Here is a 19,454-nt window from a genome sequence, read left to right as displayed (position 1 = left end):
GGAGGAAAGGCAGTCCTGCCATTGAGAGGCCTTACGACAGAGAAACCTGTGAGCTTAAGGATCCGCGACGTGAGGCGAAGGGAGGACGGACTCACCCAGCGGGCCTCTTTCCCTTGACCCACTTGCGAGTGAGGGGCGTGGAGAGGACAGTCCCAGTAGACTACACTTCCCAGCAGACCCTGTGGCAGACCCTCCCCCTAGGCGCGGCCCCCGCCGCCGCCAGGACTGATGGGAAGTGTAGTTCCTGGATGGGGACAGGCCCGTAGAACGGTGTGCTTCTGCCTGCGTTTGAAGGGGACTGAGCCCCAAAGCTTCACAGGCTCCCTCGGGGAGCCCCGGCGTCTCCTCGTCCCCGCAGACTCCTGGGTTCCCGAGACTCGGTCTAGCTGGATGCTGGGGCTCCCCCTGTGCCCCCCTCCCCAGCACAGCCGCGGGGCCCCCATCCGTGCCCGCGGCCCCCAACCCTTGCTCCGACCCTCGGCGGGCGGCCTGCCCCTTTAAGAGTGGCCCCGCTGACATCACGGCGGGGGTGGGGGGGTGCTGGCCCGGCTCCCGGCTCCGCGGCGGCTGCAGGACGCGGCTCCGCTCTGCGCCCGCCCGCTGCTCAGGGGACCCCCGGCCCGGGACGCCCCCTCCCGTCTCCTCCAGCCGCCCAGATCCCAGGCTGCGCCCCCACGCCTGACCAGAGCCCCAGTCTTCATCAAGGGACCCCCAGGACCACCCCTGCTGTCTATCCGTCTCGGGGTCTCTCTCTCTACCTCAAGGCCTCTGGGTCTCAGCATCTCTCAGCCCAAAGGCCTTTGACAGTCTACCTGTCTCTCTCGGTGACCTCTCCACTTCCAGGAGCCCGGCATCTCCGAGCCTGGGGGAAGGGGGGCCTGCCTAGATCCGATCTCTGCCCCTCCATCTCTGTCTCTTCCAGGCCATCTCTGTGTCTCGTCTGGTCTCCAGACCCGGGAGTCTCAGAATTTCACAGCCTCCGGGTCTCAGTTCTGGGCAGCCTCTCTGCCTCCCCGGGCGCCCCCGCCCCTCTCGGGCTCCCCTGCCTCTGTTTCTATTCTCTCTGGCTCCCTGCCTCCCCCATTCTCGAGGCCCATCTCCCTCCCTCCCCGCATCCTACCCCACCTCCTCCTTTCCTGCCCCTCCCCTCTCCGCAGTAGCCAATGAGCGGCCGCCGGTCCCAGCTCCCGGCGTCGTCCGCCGAGTGAGGCCGCGGGCGCGGGGGGTGGGGGGTGGGAGGCCGGGAGGGGGCCGGGACGCCGGGCTCCGGGGCGGGGGCGGGGGGCGCGGGCACCGGCGACCCCGGTGGCGGCGGCGGCGGCGGCGGCCGGGGGAAGCCGCGGGGCCGGTCATGCGGCTGCGGGGCCCGCGGCCCGGAGCGTCCGCCAAGCCCTGAGCGAGGTGAGAGCGAGGGGAGAGTCCGGGAACCAGGTGGTGGTGGTGGGGGGGCGGTCCTCCTGAGGCGGCCGGGGATCTGGACTAAACGGGGCTGAGTGGCTCCTGGGGGTGAGATGCCCGCGATCGGACGCCCGAGTTCGGGGGGCAATGGGCGATGGAGGGACGTTTAGGCCTGAGGAACCCGGGGGGACGGGGTCCGAGGGTCCCAGAACGGGGCAACTATACTCTCAGTGTCCGAACCTCGGAGACCGTGGGCACGGGAGAGGGTGCGGGCCAGATCCTCGAGGGAGGCGGTCCTCGAGGGGGGAGGACCCGGGCCCGGTAAGGGCCGGCTGTGAGTCTGAGAAGGGGTCCCCGGAAAGAGGGCGTACGTCTCCCCAGGATTGAGGGCCGATGGAGTTTGGACTTGAGGCTTGCAGAAATGGGGACCCCGGGGATCCAAAATCCTATATCCAGGAAAGGAGAGGATAAAGAAGGATAAGAAGGAGGCTTTGGGCCTGGGGAAGGCGGGGTGGTCCCAAAGGAGGAAGGGTTGGCGGTCGGAGGAGAATGAGGAGGTCTGGGCGGGCCGCTGAGAGTCTGGAGTGAAGAAGGAGGGGCGCCCCAAAGCTGGAGTGAGAAGGGCGCCTGTGGGCCACGTCCCAGCCGTCTGAATCGGGGGAGCCAGTGTGGGGAGCTGAGGTCAGCTACCTGGGACAGAGGCAGCCCGGGAGACAGGGGTTCTGACGCTGGTTTCTGAAATGAGCGGACTGGAAGAGAGCAGGCAGCTGGCGGTCAAGCCCTGGAGCCATGGGCCGGGGGATGGGAGCAAGCGGGGTCGGAGCTCTGCCAGTCTCAGACTCCTGAATCCCTCAGGAGGTGGGGAGCGGAGCAGGTGGGGTAGAGGCCCTAGAGGCTGGGGTTGGGGGGGCCCAGACAGGGATGAAGGTCGTCTCAAGCTCCAGAGTTCTTATTGGGGTGGTGTCAAGTTTCCAGAATTTCAATTTCAAGGCTCCAGGAATTCTGGTCAAGGAGAGTGGGTGCTCAAGTCTTGGCGGCATTGTTGGTGGGGGGAAATGCTGGTTAGGGATCTTAAGCGTCACCGTTAAAAAGGTGATGGAGATCATGGTATTCAGGTAGGTTGAGGGCTCCAGTGGAGATAAGATGGGGATCCCAGTTTGAGTCCCCCAAATCATGAGACTGTGTGGTTTAGGGAGAGGTTCTCGGGAAAGGGTAAGTGTGGTGGCTAAGGGATTAGGAGCACCCTGGAAGGAAATCTCCAGATTTAAGATTGGAATTCTTGCTTTGAAGGTCCAGGGTTAGGGGGATCTGGGTTCCAGGTTGGAGGTTGAAGGGGGTCTATAATTGGAGGTCTTAGTCTGGGGGAGCTGGAGTCCAGACTCTCTGGGAGGGGATTTGGGGATCTTGTAATGAGAATGGGGATTGTAGACTTCCTGATGTGGGTTTTAGAGTTCAGAGCCCTGATTCCTATTGAACGATGGTCACTTGCTCTGAATAGGATACTGAGAGGCAGGGGACTGGGGGGGGGGGGGTGGGGGGTGGTAGAGGGGTGGGATTCCCAGATTATGGTTTGGACATTCTGAAGTCTCTAGCCAAAACTCTGCTCCAGGTCTCTAGGCCCCAATGTCCTGGGAGCCAGCGGCCTGTGATGAAGTATTAGCACTGCAGGTTCAGAGGCTTGCAGGGATTTGGGTTGGGGTAGGGGATTAATGTTCTGGAATCTTGAATCTGGGTCGTGGTCCACGATTTCAGATTAGGATGCCAAATTCAGGTCAAGGCACTATACCAGAGTTAGAAAGTCAAGGTCTTGGCATTAGAATTGGACATTAAGGGTCAAGAGAAGAGTACAGGGACTTCTCTGGTGGTCCAGTGGCTAAGACTCTGTGCTCCCAGTGCAGGGGGCCCGGGTTCAATCCCTGGTCAGAGAACTAGATCCCACGTGCCACAACTAAGAGTTTGCAAGCTGCAAATAAGACCTAGCTCAGCCAAATTAAAAAAAAGTTTTTTTTTTAAGAGTCCAACTAGATATGGGAGGCTTTAGGTCAAGGCCGGGGTATAGGGTTAAGGTCCTTGGTTAGCGACCCACTTGGGGGATTTATGGTTCCCATTAAGAGTCCAAAAGAAAGGGGTCAGGGTGTCAGGTTCTGGGCATGGAGTCGGGATTGGTGGCCTAGGTTAGGATTTCTAGACAAGTTACTGGTCCAAATCCAGGCTGGAGTCACGGGTCAGGACCCAGGGGGCAGATAGGAGAGAGTTCCGTTCAGGGGGTTGCTGGTTCTGGCCCAGGGCCGGTGTCCCCAGTGGCTGCATGCGGTCTAGGGGACTCTAGCGGCCCCAGCGGGGCTCTCCACTGGAGCTCCCGGTCCCTCAGGCCCCGCAGGGCGCCCCCCGCCGCTGAGGATGAGTCACTGCAGCAGCCGCGCCCTGACCCTGCTGAGCAGCGTGTTCGGTGCTTGCGGCCTGCTGCTCGTGGGCATCGCCGTCAGCACGGACTACTGGCTGTACATGGAGGAGGGAACCGTGCTGCCGCAGAACCAGACCACGGAGGTCAAGATGGCGCTGCACGCCGGCCTGTGGCGCGTCTGCTTCTTTGCAGGTACAGGCCTCACCTGCCCACCAGGCACTGTCCCCGCCTTCGCGTGGCACCAGACAGTCCTCATCCACAGTTCCGGGACGTTTGGGTTTGGGTGCCCGAAACCCAAAATCAACCCCGTGTCTCTCCTGGACAGTCACATGTCTACCTGGAGATTCCATTTCTAAGGTCAGCCAGGTGGCCGCATTCCATCAAGAATCCTCCCGCCAGTGCAGGGAGACGCAGGAGACGTGGGTTTGATCCCTGGGTCGGGAAGATCCCGTGGAGAAGGAAATGACAACCCACTGCAGTATTCTTGCCTGGAAAATCCCATCGACAGAGGCGCCTGGAGGACTACAGTCCACACGGAGCGCGTGCGCGCACACACACACACACACACGCTCACACACACACCCCTTCCAATTCTAGCGCTTTAGTCTTTGGATCTAAGAACCCCAACGATGACACAATCTCCAGGTTCCTAATCCCCAGTAACCTCCTGGAGCCCCCGGCCCCAGAGAAACAGTAATCCTAGTTCAGAACTTGTCTCCTGGACAGTTCCAGCGTTGAAAGGGAAGGATAAACAATATCTATGCCTCCCAGCTACTACACACATTGCTCCTTCTAGGAATCCTTTCCCACCTCAACCCCCAGACCGTTCCTTCTTTAGGGATCCAGGACACCTGGCCCGTAACCCCTTCTTACTTGAGACTCTGGCTTCCAGCTTGTCTTCCTCCATCCAACGGTCTCTAGGGCAGCTTGCAATAGGAGCTGCCAGACTCCTGCCCACACCCTTCTGTGACCCCCTAAGAGGAGCAGAAACGTAGTACAGTGTAATACAGAGCAGACAGACACTAATCCCCAGGACATTCCCATCCCGGGGTCTCTTGACTGTGCGTCCTACCGCTGACTGCCCTGCCTTCTTATCTTCCCCCCAGGCCGGGAGAAGGGTCGCTGCGTGGCGTCAGAATATTTCCTTGAACCAGAGATCAACTTGGTGACGGAAAACACGGAGAATATTCTGAGTAAGGGGAAGCACGGGGCTGGGAGGGTTAGGCAACCAAGGCACAGGGTGACAGGGCAGGTCCTGGGGAAAAGGGCAGGCCAGTTGGCGCTAGTGGTAAGGAACCCGCCTGCCAATGCAGGAGACGTAAAGAGATGCGGGTTCATTCCCTGGGTCGGGAAGATCCCCTGGAGGAGGAAATGGCAACCCACTCCAGTATTCTTGCCTGGGAAATCCTTTGGATGGAGAAGCCTGGTGGGCTACAGTCCATGGGGTCGCATAGAGTCGCGCACACAAGAGAAGGGATGGAGTGGGAGGGAAGGAGTGCAGGCTTGAAAGCAGGCAGAGTGGGTGCGTGAGGAGGCGGGGCCAGGTCGAAGGGGCGGAGCCCGGGAGTGGGTGGAGTCCGGAGCTAAGGAGGTGTGGCCTGGGTGAGGGGCGGGGCCAGCAGTGGAAGTTTCAGAAAAGGGTGTGGGGGCGCAGAGATGAGGAGGATTCAGAGGCAACCCCGGAGAGTGCCCCCTCACCTCCGTCTTTCTTCCAACCCTTCCCCCAGAGACAGTGCGCACAGCCACCCCCTTCCCCATGGTCAGCCTCTTCCTCGTGTTCACCGCCTTCGTCATCAGCAACATTGGCCACATCCGCCCGCAGAGGACCATTCTGGCCTTCGTTTCTGGCATCTTCTTCATCCTCTCGGGTAAGCCCAAGGAAAGGACTGACAGGCTGCAGGACCATTTCAGGTGCCAGGAACCTGGGGCTCCCCTTCCAACAAGACCACCACTTCCTTGCTGGGTAATCTTGAAGGAATTGCAGAACCTCTCTGAGCCCCACTTTGCTGCTCTGTGGAATGGAGCATTTCTCAGCGAGCGCTTTTTGGGTGCTAACTGGGTGCCAGGCTCTGTTCTGATACAACAACCTTGTGAGGTAAATGCTATTAATAGCCCCAGTTTACAGTTATGGAAACAAACACTCAGTGGAATGAAGTCAGGGCCATATAAACAGTGACAGGCAGAGATGGGACTGAACCACACACATTTCGCCTCCAGAGGCTGTATTTTTAACCACTCCTGATATTTTAGCAATTAACAGTTTGCAAGGCTCTTTATGTTCTGTGCAACGTATTACTGGAACATTTTTCAAACAGAAAAGTCGAAAGAACCCTGTGCCCACCACTTAGAGTTGATCATTACCATGTCATGGGATTTGCTTTATCCTGTATCTGTCCATCTACCTATCTTTCTACCCATCCATCCATTTTATTATCATTTAAAAATGAGTTTCAGAGCAAGTTGCAGGCATTAGTACACTGGATTCTAGATTCTTTACCGTGCCTGTCATTGGCTAAAGTTCAATGTTTGTTTATAGTTATCTTTTCGTTTGAGATCTAAGTCTCTTTAGCATGAGCAATCTCATAAACTTCTCATAACATCTCTGTCCGGGAGTTATTATTAGAACTAATTTGATAAAATAGGGATACCAGGTCTCGAAAGTGTGCAGGGAGTTGCCTGAGATACCAGTGTAAGCTGGTTCCCCAGGGACCCAAGTGTCCTGAGCTCCAGAGTAGAGCTTTTTCTGAAGTGTTCCCCTCCTCCAAATTTTAGTTCAGTCCAGTCCAATTCAGTCCAACTCAGCTCAGGTCAGGTCACCTCTGCTCTGACACACTTAACTTCATCAATCTGGCCCAACTGACCCCAATCTATTCTGACTCAGTTCTTCAGTTCAATTCGAATTACTTCAACATGATTTAATTAAACTCCATTGGGGCCCTTTTAATTCAGTTGATATTTTATGAACAAAGCCCGCTGTACATCTCGCCCCCATTATGTCCCCTGGGGCCTGTGCTTGGCCACCTCTTTGGAGTCGGCTCTGCAAATGATTGGAGATGGATCTTCAAAAATCCCCTCCCCCAGTCTTCTCCCCACTCCTCACCCAGCTTTCTCTGGGCTAAACCTCCCCCGTGCCTCCAACCTAACCTGACAAGACCTCTTCCCCAGGAAAGCAGGGTGCAACCTCTGTGCAAAGTTGAATCACAGCATGTAGAGCCAGACACCAAGCTAAAATAAGACACGTATCATATCACCATTTCAGAGTGTCAGATGGAAAAATTGTAGCCTAGAGAGACAGAAAGTGGGGCAAGGGTAGGGAGCATGGGGACTTTGATTCAACCCACCTGAAATGTTCGAAGGAAAATCCTATTGTTCATGATTTACAGAAGTGGAAACCAAAGGGGTGATAGAGCTGATAAGTGACAGTGCTGGTACCAGAATCAAGGGTGTTCTCATCCCCAAAGCCATGCTTATACCAATGCATCAGGACCTGACTTCCCAAGGGCAAGTTAAGTATCAGTTGGTGTTGTCAGGGCTGGAAATCAGGCCTCTGATGTAACAATAGAGTAATTTAGGGGGAGTGAATCCCACTTCCTGAACTTCATTTCATAGACTGTGATCTAGGCACCCCACCCAAGGTAGCCAAGGTTGCAGGCTGCCGTGGCTGAAGGTTCATGCTGCTGTGAACCTAGAAAGACCTGGGTTAAAATCCTGCCACTTACTGTGTGAGCTACAGCTTTCCTTTCTGGAGCTGTTGACTGGGCAACCTTGGTCAGGGGTGGGAAAACTTTTTGCTCAGGGCCAGACAGTAAATAGTCTAGGCTTTGTTGGAGTGCCAAAGCAGCCAGAGGGAAGCAGTGGGCCTAGTTGTGTTCCAGTAATCCTATTTAAGGAGCCTGAAATTTGAATTCAATCTAGTTTTCATGGATCATGAGATTTTATTCTTCTTTTGTCTTTTTCTGACCATTTTAAAAAAATGTAAAAAACTACACCTAGCTTGCAAACTGTACAAAAACAGGCAGTGGGACCAATAGTAGTTCTCTGACCCCTGGTCTAGATCACGGATGTGAAGGCCCAACCCAGGGCCTGGTCTATAGCAGTGAGTGCTCAGCACGTGGCAGTTTTAAATAAATAAATGCATGCTCACATACGTACATGAATAGTAGTAGTAGCGACATCAACCCTAATAGAAAACAGTTAATTGAGTGCCACGGTTTGGGGAAGTTCTAAGTGCTTTGTGCAAATTAAGATATTTCTTTTTCTTCACCTCGTAAGGCAGATGCTATTTTTATTCCCATTTTCCATTTGAGGAAACGGAAAGCACTCAGAAATTCAGGTGCTCCACAGTAGAAGCAGGATTCCAGACCGGTCTTTCACCCTGGCGTTCTACTGCCCCACCACAATTAAAAGTCATAAAGACAAAGGGGATTAAAAGAGAGGAGAGCCTGGAGATTTCCCTGGTGGTCCAGTGGCTAAGACTCCACAGTCCCAGTGCTGGGGGCCGGGGGTTCCATCCCTGGTCAGGGAACTAGATCCCACGGGCCAGCAACGAAGATCAAAGATCCCACATGTGCATCTAAGGCCCAGCTGGCCAAGAGAAAGAAAGAAGGGAAAGGGTGGAAACAGTGCCAGCACCTTAGCTCTTGGAGTGGAATGTAGCAGTGCAGCCACCTCATGCTCCCAGTGAGGAAACTGAGACTTAGAGAGAGGCGAGGGCTGACCAAGGTCTGGCAATGGGCAGGTTGACATTCAGTTTTGGAGAAAGTGGTGGCAGGGCTGGGGAAGGAAAGGGAGAGGGTGTTGATGATCCCTCAGGGACCTGTGTTGGGAATGGACTAAAAGGAAGGAGATTGGAAATGGAGGAGGCTTATACAGTGGTCCAGGCAGGAGCGGATAAGGTTCTAGCTGGGAAGGGAGATAGGAGGATAAAGGTGACTAGATGGCTTTAAGAAAGAAGGATGTTGACAGAAGAATCGATAGAACCAGATGACTGACTGGGTGTGATTGGTGAGAGAAGGGGGAGGAGGCTGGAGCGACATTGGTTTTCTTTTTCCAGGTCAGATGAGGCAAGCTTCCCATATTAACCCCTGCTCCTCAAACATGTTCCATGTGTCTGCTCTTTCACTCATTCACTCATTAAACAGTTGCAGAAACATCTTCTATGCCACGCCCTTACTGAGCACTGGTGACATGCTGAATCTTAAATGGCAGTCTTCATGCAGTCAGCCACAAAACAGCTCCCAGCTGCATGCCCATCAATGCTGGTCACACAACACTTAAATCCCTTCAGTGTCTCAGTGCATTTCCATTGCACTTAGAATACATCGCAACTCCTCATGCTGACTTACAAGGTCTTACATGATTTGGCTACCGCTCAGACTTCTGGTCTCATTTTTCCTAACTCACTAACACTCTCTCCATTGCAGCACTGCCCTTGAAAATGCTAATCTCAACCTCACTTTTACAGTCATTAACCCTCCATGCTTGGAAGTCTCTTTCTCCTAATTCCCCAACTTTCCCTCTTCAGATTTTCTTGCTCTGGCACTGGTACCCAGTGTTGCTTTGCCCCCACTATACTACCCATCACATTCACTATTTGATATTTGCTTCACAGCACTTAATGCTAGCATCACCTTACTCATTTTCTGCCTCCTTCTACCAGAATGTAAACTCCAAAAGGCAGAAAGGGGCTTCTCTGGTGATCCAGTAGCTAAGCCGTTACACTCCCAGTGCAGGGAGCCTGGGTTTGATCCTTGTCCAGGGAACTAGATCTCACATGCTGCAACTAAGAATTCACAAGCTGAAACTAAGGAAAGAGCCCCAGTGCCACAGCTAAGACCCAGCGCAGCCAAACGACTAGATAAATAAAGACAGAGACATGCTCGTGCTTGTATCTTCAGAGCCTAGATGAGTTTCTGGTACAAAGTCCGCAGTGGAATATTTGTAGAAGAGATCCTTGATAAAGAAAGTTCAAGGCATTCTGAGAAAAGGGAAGATGCTTTAAGCAGACAGAGTAGGGTGCTGGAGAGGGTGGGAGGGACCAGAATTTCAAGAGCAGGTGACATCTAAATTGATGCAGAAAGGGCGAGGGGGAGTTTTTCAAGTAAAGAGAGACAAGTGCCTGGCACAGAGACGCAATTCACAGCGTGTGCGAAGACCCTAGAAAGCAGAGACTGAGGTCGCCACCGTGCAGCTCTCCATGGTCCTGAAATTCCTAGCTCTAAATCCAGGTCGTTTCTATTCAGCTTGGAATGTAGGTGATTCTTGCCTTCTGTGCTCTAAGAATTCTGAAGCAGATGTAGTAGAGGGGGGAGGGAGAAGACTGAATTACAGAGAAAGGAAGAGGGACGGGAGAGAGAAAAAAGGGGAGGAGAAAAAAGGGAAAAGAAGGTTATTTTTAGAGAACCAGAGTCAATGTAAAATGCCCAGGAAGGAGAAAGAATGACAAGAACAGCTTCCGACATTGTGTTCAGATAACTTTCAACCACTGAGAACAAGAGCAAAAGCAACAATAAAAAACTCCTTCTCTTCAGAAACGTTTGTTCCCTTCTCATCAACCCTGCTCCTGACTCTCTGTAGGGAGAATGTTTGTCTTTTAGAACTGAAATGTGAAACGGGACTTGAGGTGAGGCAGGAGTGGTTGGCAGATTTTCAGATCAAAAAGAGCTTGGATAATCAGACTGAGGAATGAATACTTTCTCCCACGGATACTAGGGCCCCGAGAAAGGATTTTGACAAGAGAGGGACAGAGTCTGATATGGGTTAGGCCAGGGATGGAACCCAGGCAACTTGCAGTGGTAGGGCAGAATCCTAACCACTGGACTGCTAGGGACCTCCCTGGTATGGGTTTTTAGAAAGAGCCAGTATCTGAAACAAACAAAAACATACAGGACTTCCCTGGTGGTCCAGGAGGTTAAGACTCCACTTCCCAATGCAAGGCATGTGGGATCGGTCCCTAGTTGGGGAACTAAGATCCCACATGCCTCTAAGTGCGGCAAAAATAAGAAAAGAAAGAAACAACAGTATCTAAAATAGGGAGACGGGTTTGAAGGCAATGGGACAGGCACAGGAAATGAGCCTCAGCTGGATTAGAGGACTTGGAGATGCAGAAGGGGATTTTAGATTTATGAGAGATTCAGGAAGGAAAACAGACATGACTTGATAACTGACCATCCTTCTTGGATGAGGGAGGTGGGATTAAAAGGACTCCGCTGGGCTTCCCAGGTGGCGCTAGTGGTAAAGAACCCACCTGCCAATGCAGGTAGATGGAAGATATGCATGTTCAATCCCTGGGTCGGGAAGATCCCCTGGAAAAGGAAATGGCAACCCACTCCAGTGTTATAGACTGGAGAATCCCAGGGACAGAGGAGCCTGGTGTGCTACAGTTCACGGGGTCTCACCGAGTTAGACATGACTGTAGCAACTGAGCACACAAGCACTCTGTTTTAACTTTACCATTTGAAAGTAAGTTGCAGGCATCACTAAGCATTTTAGTATGCATCTCTTAAGAGTAATGGCATTTTTCTACATAACTACAAGACCATTATTAAAGCTAGAAATTTTACAATAAGTCCATAATACAATCCATTCCATTTTCAAACTGCCCTAGTCATTCTAAGAATGTCTTTTATAGCTTTTCTCCCAGAACCAGGATTCAGTCTAAGTTTATGCATCGCATTTAGTTAATTTCTCTTTTAGTCTAGACTAGTTCTCGTACTATATTTTTTACAACACTGACTTTTAAAATATATTTCATTATGAAAATATAGAAAGGATAGTATAGTGTGCCATGTACCCTTCACTCAGTTTCAACAATTATCAACATATGGCGAATCTTTTTTTAGTCAAACTTGCCATATCTCCCTTCTGTACTTCACTACAGGATTTTAAAGTCAGTCTCCAGCATTAAATCATCTTATCCACTAATATTTCAGCATATCTCTGAGAAATTAGTACTTTGTTATTTATTATGGCCACAGTGCCGTTTATCTGCCCAAATAATGAAGAATAGCTGCTTAATATAAATTAATATGTAGCCAGAGTTCAACTTCCCCACTTGTCTCATAAATGCCTTTTTTAAATTTTTACAATTAGTGTGTTGGAAACCAGGACCCAAATTCCACTTGTGCCTTTAGTTGATAGATCTCTGAAGCCTCTTTTAATCTCTAATAGTCCCTCTCCTACTTTTTTCTTGCCATTCACTTGAAGACATCTAGTCATTTGCCTCATATGATCTCCACACTCTTGATCTTTCTGTTGTGTCTTTGTGTTGTGATTTTAATATGTCCATCCACTCTGTGTTTTCCTGTAAAATTGTATATCAGATTCAGGTTTGACTTTGGGGGGGGGCAAAAATACCTCATAGATAGGTGGTGTTATTAAGTCCTACTGCATTGCATCAGGAGACGTAATACTATCTGCTTGCCTCTCTTTTTGAGATGTTAAGATTAATCACTGGCTTAAGTATTATAACTTGGCTCGGATCATTGTCCTTTTGAAATCTACAAGACAGGATGTCCTGTAGAACACCCCACATCCTGCATCTGTTTGATTGTTTCCTCGTGGCATCATTTGACTTCTTCCTCTTCCTTTGTATTTTCTGTAACCGGCAGTTATGTCCAAGGTAGAGACTTGATTAGATTCTAGTTAAATACATTTGGTAAGATTTAGAAGTGGTGCCATATTCTTTACAGCCCATCACTTCAGGTAGCAAATAATGTCAAGTTGTTCCCACCAGGAGTGGGAAAATGTTTGAACCCTTGTTAAAGGGGGTGATCATTAGAGCTCTCCTTTGAAAAGGCATATTTTTCTCTTTACAATGAGTAAGCCACTTGCAGGGTAACACTTTTGAATCTTTGAGGGGTGGAATTCCTGTTTGGGGATGCCTATTTTATTTAAAATTTGTTGTTTTGGCAAATTTTTAAACGTACAGAAAAGTTGCAAGAACAGCACAAAGAATTCTCATGTTCTTCACCTGGATCAATTTTTAACATTTTGCCACCTTTGTCTTTTTCTGTATCTTATGTGTATATCAGTCAGTTCAGTTCAGTCACTCAGTCGTGTCTGACTCTTTGTGACCCCATGGACTGCAGCATACCAGGCTTCCCTGTCCATCACCAACTCCCGGAGTTTACTCAAACTCATGTCATGGAGTCTGTGATGCCATCCAACCATCTCATCCTCTGTCGTCCCCTTCTCCTCCTGCCTTCAATCTTTCCCAGTATCAGGGTCTTTTCCAGTGAGTCAGTTCTTCACCTCAGGTGGCCAAGGCATTGGAGTATATATGTGTATATGGGTATATATCTGTATATTATGAATACATTATATTACCATAGATAACCACTTGAACATAAATTGCAAACACCTCACTCTTTTAAATTTTTTTTTAATTTTTACAATGTTGTGTTGGTTTCTGCCATACAACAGTGGCAATCAGCCATAGTTATACATACATCCCCTCCCTTCTGAGCCTCCCTCCTCTTCCCTCATCCTACCCCTCAAGGTCATCCCAGAGCACCAGACTGGGCCCCCTGTGCCACACAAACTATCCACTTTACACACACTAGAAACACTTCAGTCTTCAATACATCAGCATCAGATATCTCCTAAGGACAAGTATATTTCCTTTCCTAAGCATTAACACCATCACCCAATTCAGGAAGTTGAACATTTATCCAGTTAGATAATACACAATCCGTACTCAAATTTCATCAATTGTCTGCACGCTGCCCTTTTTGGTATTTTAAACATTTTTGGCCTCTCTCAGTCTCGGTTGCCGCTGGCAGGCTTTCTCTAGCTGTGGCGAGCCGGGGCTCCTCACTAGGTGCGGTGCACAAATCTCTCCTCGCCGGGGCGGAACATGGGCTCTAGGCTCTCGGGCTTCAGTTGTGATGCACGGGCTTGGTTGCTCCACAGCACCCACACTGCCTTTTTTTCCGCCACTGGCTGCACCCCGGGGCCTGTGGGATCCCAGTTCCCCGACCAGGCATCGAACCCGAGCTCCCTGCGGTGGAAGCGCAGAGTCTTAACCACTGGACCATCAGGGAAGTCCCCACATTGCCTTTTATAGTCCGTTTTTCCCCTGATTCGGGATCCAGGCTAGGATTCCGCTCTGCATTTCCTTGATGTCTCTTTTGTCTCCTTTCATCTTTTATATAGTTCCTATGCCTTTAAAAAAATCTTTCATGTTGACGTTTATTTTTGAAGAATGCAGCCGGTGTTTGTAAAACGCCCCACATTTTCTCCTGGAGTGGATCCAGGTTACACATTTCCAGCAGGGACACTGCATAAATGAAATAGTGGCGCGATCCCATCAGGAGGTCGGGGTGTCCGTATGTCCCACTATTGGTGATGTCTGCTTCAGGTACTTGGTTCAAACGGTATCTTTCAGGCTCCTTCATGATAAAGGGGGCTTTCCAGAGTATCTTTGTAATGAATAGATACTCCACAAGGAGGTTCTGTCATTCAGTGATTTAACGACCACTGATGATGCTTGCCTGCATCCTAATATCATCGTGTGCGTGTGTGCTAAGTCACTTCAGTTGTCTGACTCTGGGTGACCCTATGGGCTGTAGCTGTTGCTGGGCAGGGGCTCTCTCTAGTTGCAACAAGTGGTGCTCCTCCCGAGTTGCGGTGCTCAGGCTTGTCATGCTGCGGTTTCTCTTGTGTTGAGCATGCACTCTGGGGCCTGGACTCAGTAGTCATGGCGCACAGGCTTAGTTGCCCTGTGGCATGTGGAATCTTCCCAGATCAGGGACCAAACCTGTGTCCCCTGCCTGGGCAGGTGGATTCTTCACCACTAAGCCGCCAGGGAAGTCCTGATCTACTTTCTCTGTCTATGGATTTGCCTATTTTGGACATTTCCTATAAATGGAAGCGTACAATATGTGGTCTTCTGCATCTAGCTTCTTTCACTTAGCATATTTTCTAGGTTCCACCATGTGGCAGTATAAATCAGCACTTCATTCCTTTTTTTGGCTGAATACTATTCCTTTATATGGCTATACCACATTTTGTTTATCCATGCAGTTGATAGACATTTGGGTTGTTTCCACATTTTGGCTATTATGAATAATGCTGCTGCAAACATTCCTGCACAAGTTTTTGTGTGAGCATATGTTTCCAGTTCTCTCGGCTAAATACCTAGGAGTGGAATCGCTGGGTCATATGGTAATTCTATCTTTAACGCTTTGAGGAACTGCCAAATGAAATTCCGATACATTTTACATGCCACAAAATACTCTTCTTTTGATTTTTTTTCAACCACTTAATCATGTAAAAGTCATTCTTAGCTAGTAGACCATACAGAAGCAGGAGGTGGGCTGGATTTAGCCCTGGGTCCGGGGGGGTTGGGGGGGGCGTCGTTTTTTGCTAACCCCTTTCGTAGGCAATGGAAGGAATTCAGATTTATTCTGGGTGTGATGGGCACACAGATGTTTGTTTGTGTAATAGGATTCTAGGGGAAGGTGCTAATGAGGATTACGGAGATTAATTTAGGGCCAGGGATTTTACTGCCTCCTTAAGCCACCTTTAACAGATTCCTATGTGGCACAGCCGGAGAAGGCAATGGCAAGCCACTCCAGTACTCTTGCCTAGAAAATCCCATGGATGGAGGAGCCTGGTAGGCTGCAGTCCGTGGGGTCGCTAAGGGTCGGACATGACTGAGCGACTTCACTTTCACTTTTCACTTTCACACATTGGAGAAGGAAATGGCAACCCACTCCAGTGTTCTTGCCTGGAGAATCCCAGGGACGGGGGAAGCCTGGTGGGCTTCCGTCTATGGGGTCGCACAGAGTCGGACACGACTGAAGTGACTTAGCAGCAGCAGCATGTGGCACAGCAGTAAAGAATCCACCTGCCAAGGCAGGAGACACAGGAGACATGAGTTCAATCCCTGGGTCGGGAAGATCCCCTGGAAATGGCAACCCATTCCAGCATTCTTGCCTGGAAAATCCCGTGGACAGAGGAGCCTGGTGGGCTACAGAGTGTCGCCAAAAGTCAGACATGACTGAGCACACACCTATTGCAAGCCACCCTTCTGTGGCTACTGTTTAAAAGAAAGTTCACCTTGGGGCTTCCCTGGTGGTCAGACGGTTGACTCCAAGTTCCAATGTACAGGGCATGGAATCCCTGGTCAGGGAACTAAGATCTCACATGCCGCTCATATAAAATATATATGTTTATTTTATATACATATATACGTTAGAAAAAGAAAGTTCAGCTTAGGAAGTGATACTCGCCTCTTAAAAAGTCTCAAATGAGGCTTCTCTCCATTTTCTCCCGGTACCTCTGTACCTCAGCTCTAAACAGCAGTAAAAATGGCACCTACTTGAAAGTGTTATTGTGAAGTTTGAATGAGCTGATGCATATAAGACCCTCAGAATGGTGCCTGGCACAGAGCAAGGCCTACACAAGCAGCTGCTACTACTGTTGTTGTTGTTATTGATGTTATTATCTATACAGCCTCAGTTCTGCTTCATCCTCCCCTGTCTTGGGCCTATCACAGCTCCAGCATTTCTCCCCTCCAATCCCTTCCCACAACCCAGCAGCCCCCAAAGCATCTTCTAACACTGCAGTCTGGCCCTGTCCTCCCTCTGCTCCCAACATTCCATGGCTCCCTAGTGCCCTTGCCATCAATGCCAAGCTCCTCAGACTGGCATTTGAGGCTCATTGTGGCAATGCCCCTGCCCAACCTTCTCTAGCTTCATTTCTAGTGGCTGTGGGCCATGTTTTTTAACTGCATGGATGGATCAGTTCAGCATTCCCCCTCCAATTCTGGTTAAAACAAAGATAGTCCCTCTGCCCCACCTGGGGTGGTATTAAGGTATTCCTGCATTCTTCCCTGGGCCTCATCTTTTGGGATTTAGGACAAAATACAGCTTCTAGGAAACTTTCCTTGACTCCCTCCACCCCTGCCCCCAGGTGGCTTTGGTGCCTTTTCTGGACCCATGGAACTTTATGCTACTATTTTATCTGCAATTTTTTTTTCAATTAACTTTTCTGACTCACCACACAGTATGTGAGATCTTTGTTCCCTGACAAGGGATCAGACCAGCACCCCCTGCAATGGAAGTTCGGAGTCTTAACCACGGGACCACAAGGAAAGTCCCTGTGCTACCATTTCCCTTACAGCACTGTCACCATGGATGTGACTGCTGACCAGTGTCCATATTTGCCTTCCCCAACTGCACTGTGAGCGCCTGGATGGCAGATTAGGCATGTGGGGGTGGGGAGAGGGAGGAGGAGGCTTCTCTGGACTCCCTGCACCCAGCCCAGGACCAGCCCACAAGGGAGTTCCATTGATGGGAGCTTCCCAGGTAGCTCAGACTTCAAGAATCCACCTGCAATGCAGGAGACCACGGCTCAAGAAATTCCCCTGGAAAAGGGATAGGCTACCCACTCCAGTAGTCTTGGGCTTCCCTGGTGGCTCAGACAGTAAAGAACCCACCTGCATTGCGGGAGACCTGGGTTCCATCCCTGAGTTGGGATGATCCTCTGGAGGGGGGCATGGCAACCCACTTCAGTATTCTTGTCTGGAGAATCCCCATGGACAGAGGAGCCTGGCGGGCTACAGTCCCTGGGGTCGCAAAGAGTCAGACATGACTGAGAGGCTAAGCACAGCACAGTCCAGGATAGAATGGGATGGGGGGTGGGGGCAGAAGATGGCAGTGGGATGCAGGGGGCCAGGGGCTGGGGAAAGGGGTCCACTGCTAGTGGACCAAGGGCATCCCTCTACTCCCCCAGGCCTCTCCTTGGTGGTGGGCTTGGTTCTTTACATTTCCAGCATCAACGACGAGGTTATGAACAGGCCCAGCAGCTCGGAGCAGTATTTCCACTATCGCTACGGGTGGTCTTTTGCCTTCGCAGCATCCTCCTTCCTACTCAAAGAGGTGATGTCTGTGGGGCCCAGAGTTCAGAGTTTTGAATGGGGACCTGTGGCAGGGGCGTGCGTGATTCCTGGGTCTAGGAGGAAGAGGAGGCTGTGGGTTAGACTGTGGATTAAAAGGAGGTGGTGGCTGAGGTCCTAGCCCCCAGGTCCTGGAGGAGGAGGGTCTGGGAGCTTCAACTCCTGGGGTCCCAGGGGAGAAGGGGTGGCCCTGGACTCCCAGATCTCTGGAAGGATGAAGCAGGGGACTCTGACTCCTGCGATGGGCGGGGGCGGTGGGGAGTGAGGAGGAGGCCAGGGCCCTAATCCCTGGCTTCTGGGAAAGGAGGAAGCTGGAGGCCTGGAATCCTGGGTCCTAGGAGAGGCGGGGATGGGGGTCTTGAGCTTTGGGGTCGGGGGAGGCGCGGTGAGCCCGGGGCCAGCCTCGGGGACTCTGGTCCTGCCTTGCCACAGGGAGCCGGCGTGATGTCCGTGTACTTGTTCACCAAGCGCTACGCGGAGGAGGAAATGTACCGCCCGCACCCGGCCTTCTACCGCCCGCGTCTCAGCGACTGCTCCGACTACTCGGGCCAGTTTCTGCAGCCCGAGGCGTGGCGCCGCGGCCGCAGCCCCTCCGACATCTCCAGCGACGTGTCCATACAGATGACGCAGAACTACCCTCCCGCCATCAAGTACCCCGACCACCTCCACATCTCCACCTCGCCCTGCTGAGGCCCCGCTCCCGGGGCGCCCTGCCTCCTCCCCTTCCTCCTCCTCCTCCTCACAGGTCTCGTCGCGACCGCGCGGCTCCAGCGCAAGTCCCCGGGACGCCTTGTCCCGCGGGGAGGAAACTGCGCGCGAGTTAGCCCCGCCCCGCCGCCATGGCTCCGCCCTCCTCCCGATGCCCCGCCCCGCAGCCATAGTCCCGCCCTCTTTCCACTTCCAGATGACGCCTCCTCCTGGAAGACACGCCCCTTTCCATAGGCCCCGCCCCCCATCCCAAAGACTCCCGGGTTCTTTGCGCGCAGCAGTTGAGCGCGCCCACCTCCGTGCAAACTGCCCCAGTTACCTTTCGCCTCGGCCGGGGGCTCTGGGCTGGAGAGTAGGTTCCGGCAGCCGCCAGGAATGCCAAACATCCTCTTCTCTCTGCCCCGGCTAGCCTCTCTGTCGGCTCAGTCTCCCCTCCAGACCTTCGTGGTCCTTGCGCGCAGTGAGTGCAGCGGGGGAGGCCCTTCCTGCTCCACCCACACCCTACTCCATCTCTAGGGTGGGGTAGGGGGCTGGAGGCCCCGGGTATGGTTAACCCGGCCTCTCCCGCCTCCCTCCCCACACACGGGAGACCCCTTTCTGTCTCACCTGCTGGACACGTCTCGGCCTTCTGAAGGCTACCTGCCTTTTCAAGGGCGCTCTTTAACGGATTTTCTCGCTCTCTCTCAGCTGACCTTGGCTTCTTTTTCCTTCCTCTTCCTCCCCTGTCTCCCGGTTTCCTCTCCACCCGCTCATCCAAAGCCCCCCTAGGTGTATCCAGCCCCCCTACACCACGCGACAAGAATGGAGACCCTAGGGTGGAGGGAAGTCCTCCACGCCAATTCCACGCCTGTGCTCGCATCTCCCCCCTCGAGACCCCGTCGTGGGAGGGAGAGGCAGTAGCGGGGGTTGACACCCCCCAAACCTCGAAGTCTTCCATTTTCTGGCACCTCCCCCCTCATTGAAGTCCCTCTCCCCATCTCAGATCCCCCAACTCTGGCCTCTTTCCAAGGGTCCGTCCGCCTCCTAGGACAGATTGGGGGG

The 19,454-nt window shown here is 52.0% G+C and overlaps 1 protein-coding gene across 1 annotated transcript; it reads left to right on the top strand.

Moving 5' to 3' along the window:
- The first annotated feature begins 1,273 nt into the window (after positions 1–1,273).
- CACNG7 (calcium voltage-gated channel auxiliary subunit gamma 7) lies at positions 1,274–18,565 on the top strand. Its single transcript, XM_055411310.2, has 6 exons — positions 1,274–1,401; positions 3,770–3,994; positions 4,909–4,995; positions 5,530–5,670; positions 17,543–17,688; positions 18,138–18,565. The coding sequence occupies exons 2-6, from the start codon at positions 3,799–3,801 to the stop codon at positions 18,393–18,395; spliced, it is 828 nt and encodes a 275-aa protein (XP_055267285.1). The 5' UTR covers positions 1,274–1,401; positions 3,770–3,798; the 3' UTR covers positions 18,396–18,565.
- Positions 18,566–19,454: the final 889 nt, after the last annotated feature.

Source organism: Moschus berezovskii, chromosome 22 (genome assembly GCF_049115385.1).
Source record: "Moschus berezovskii isolate FMDL1 chromosome 22, NW_MosBer_1.0, whole genome shotgun sequence".
NCBI lineage: Eukaryota > Metazoa > Chordata > Mammalia > Artiodactyla > Moschidae > Moschus > Moschus berezovskii.
The sequence above is the reverse complement of the archived record's forward strand: the minus strand, read 5'-3'. Positions and strand labels throughout refer to the sequence as shown.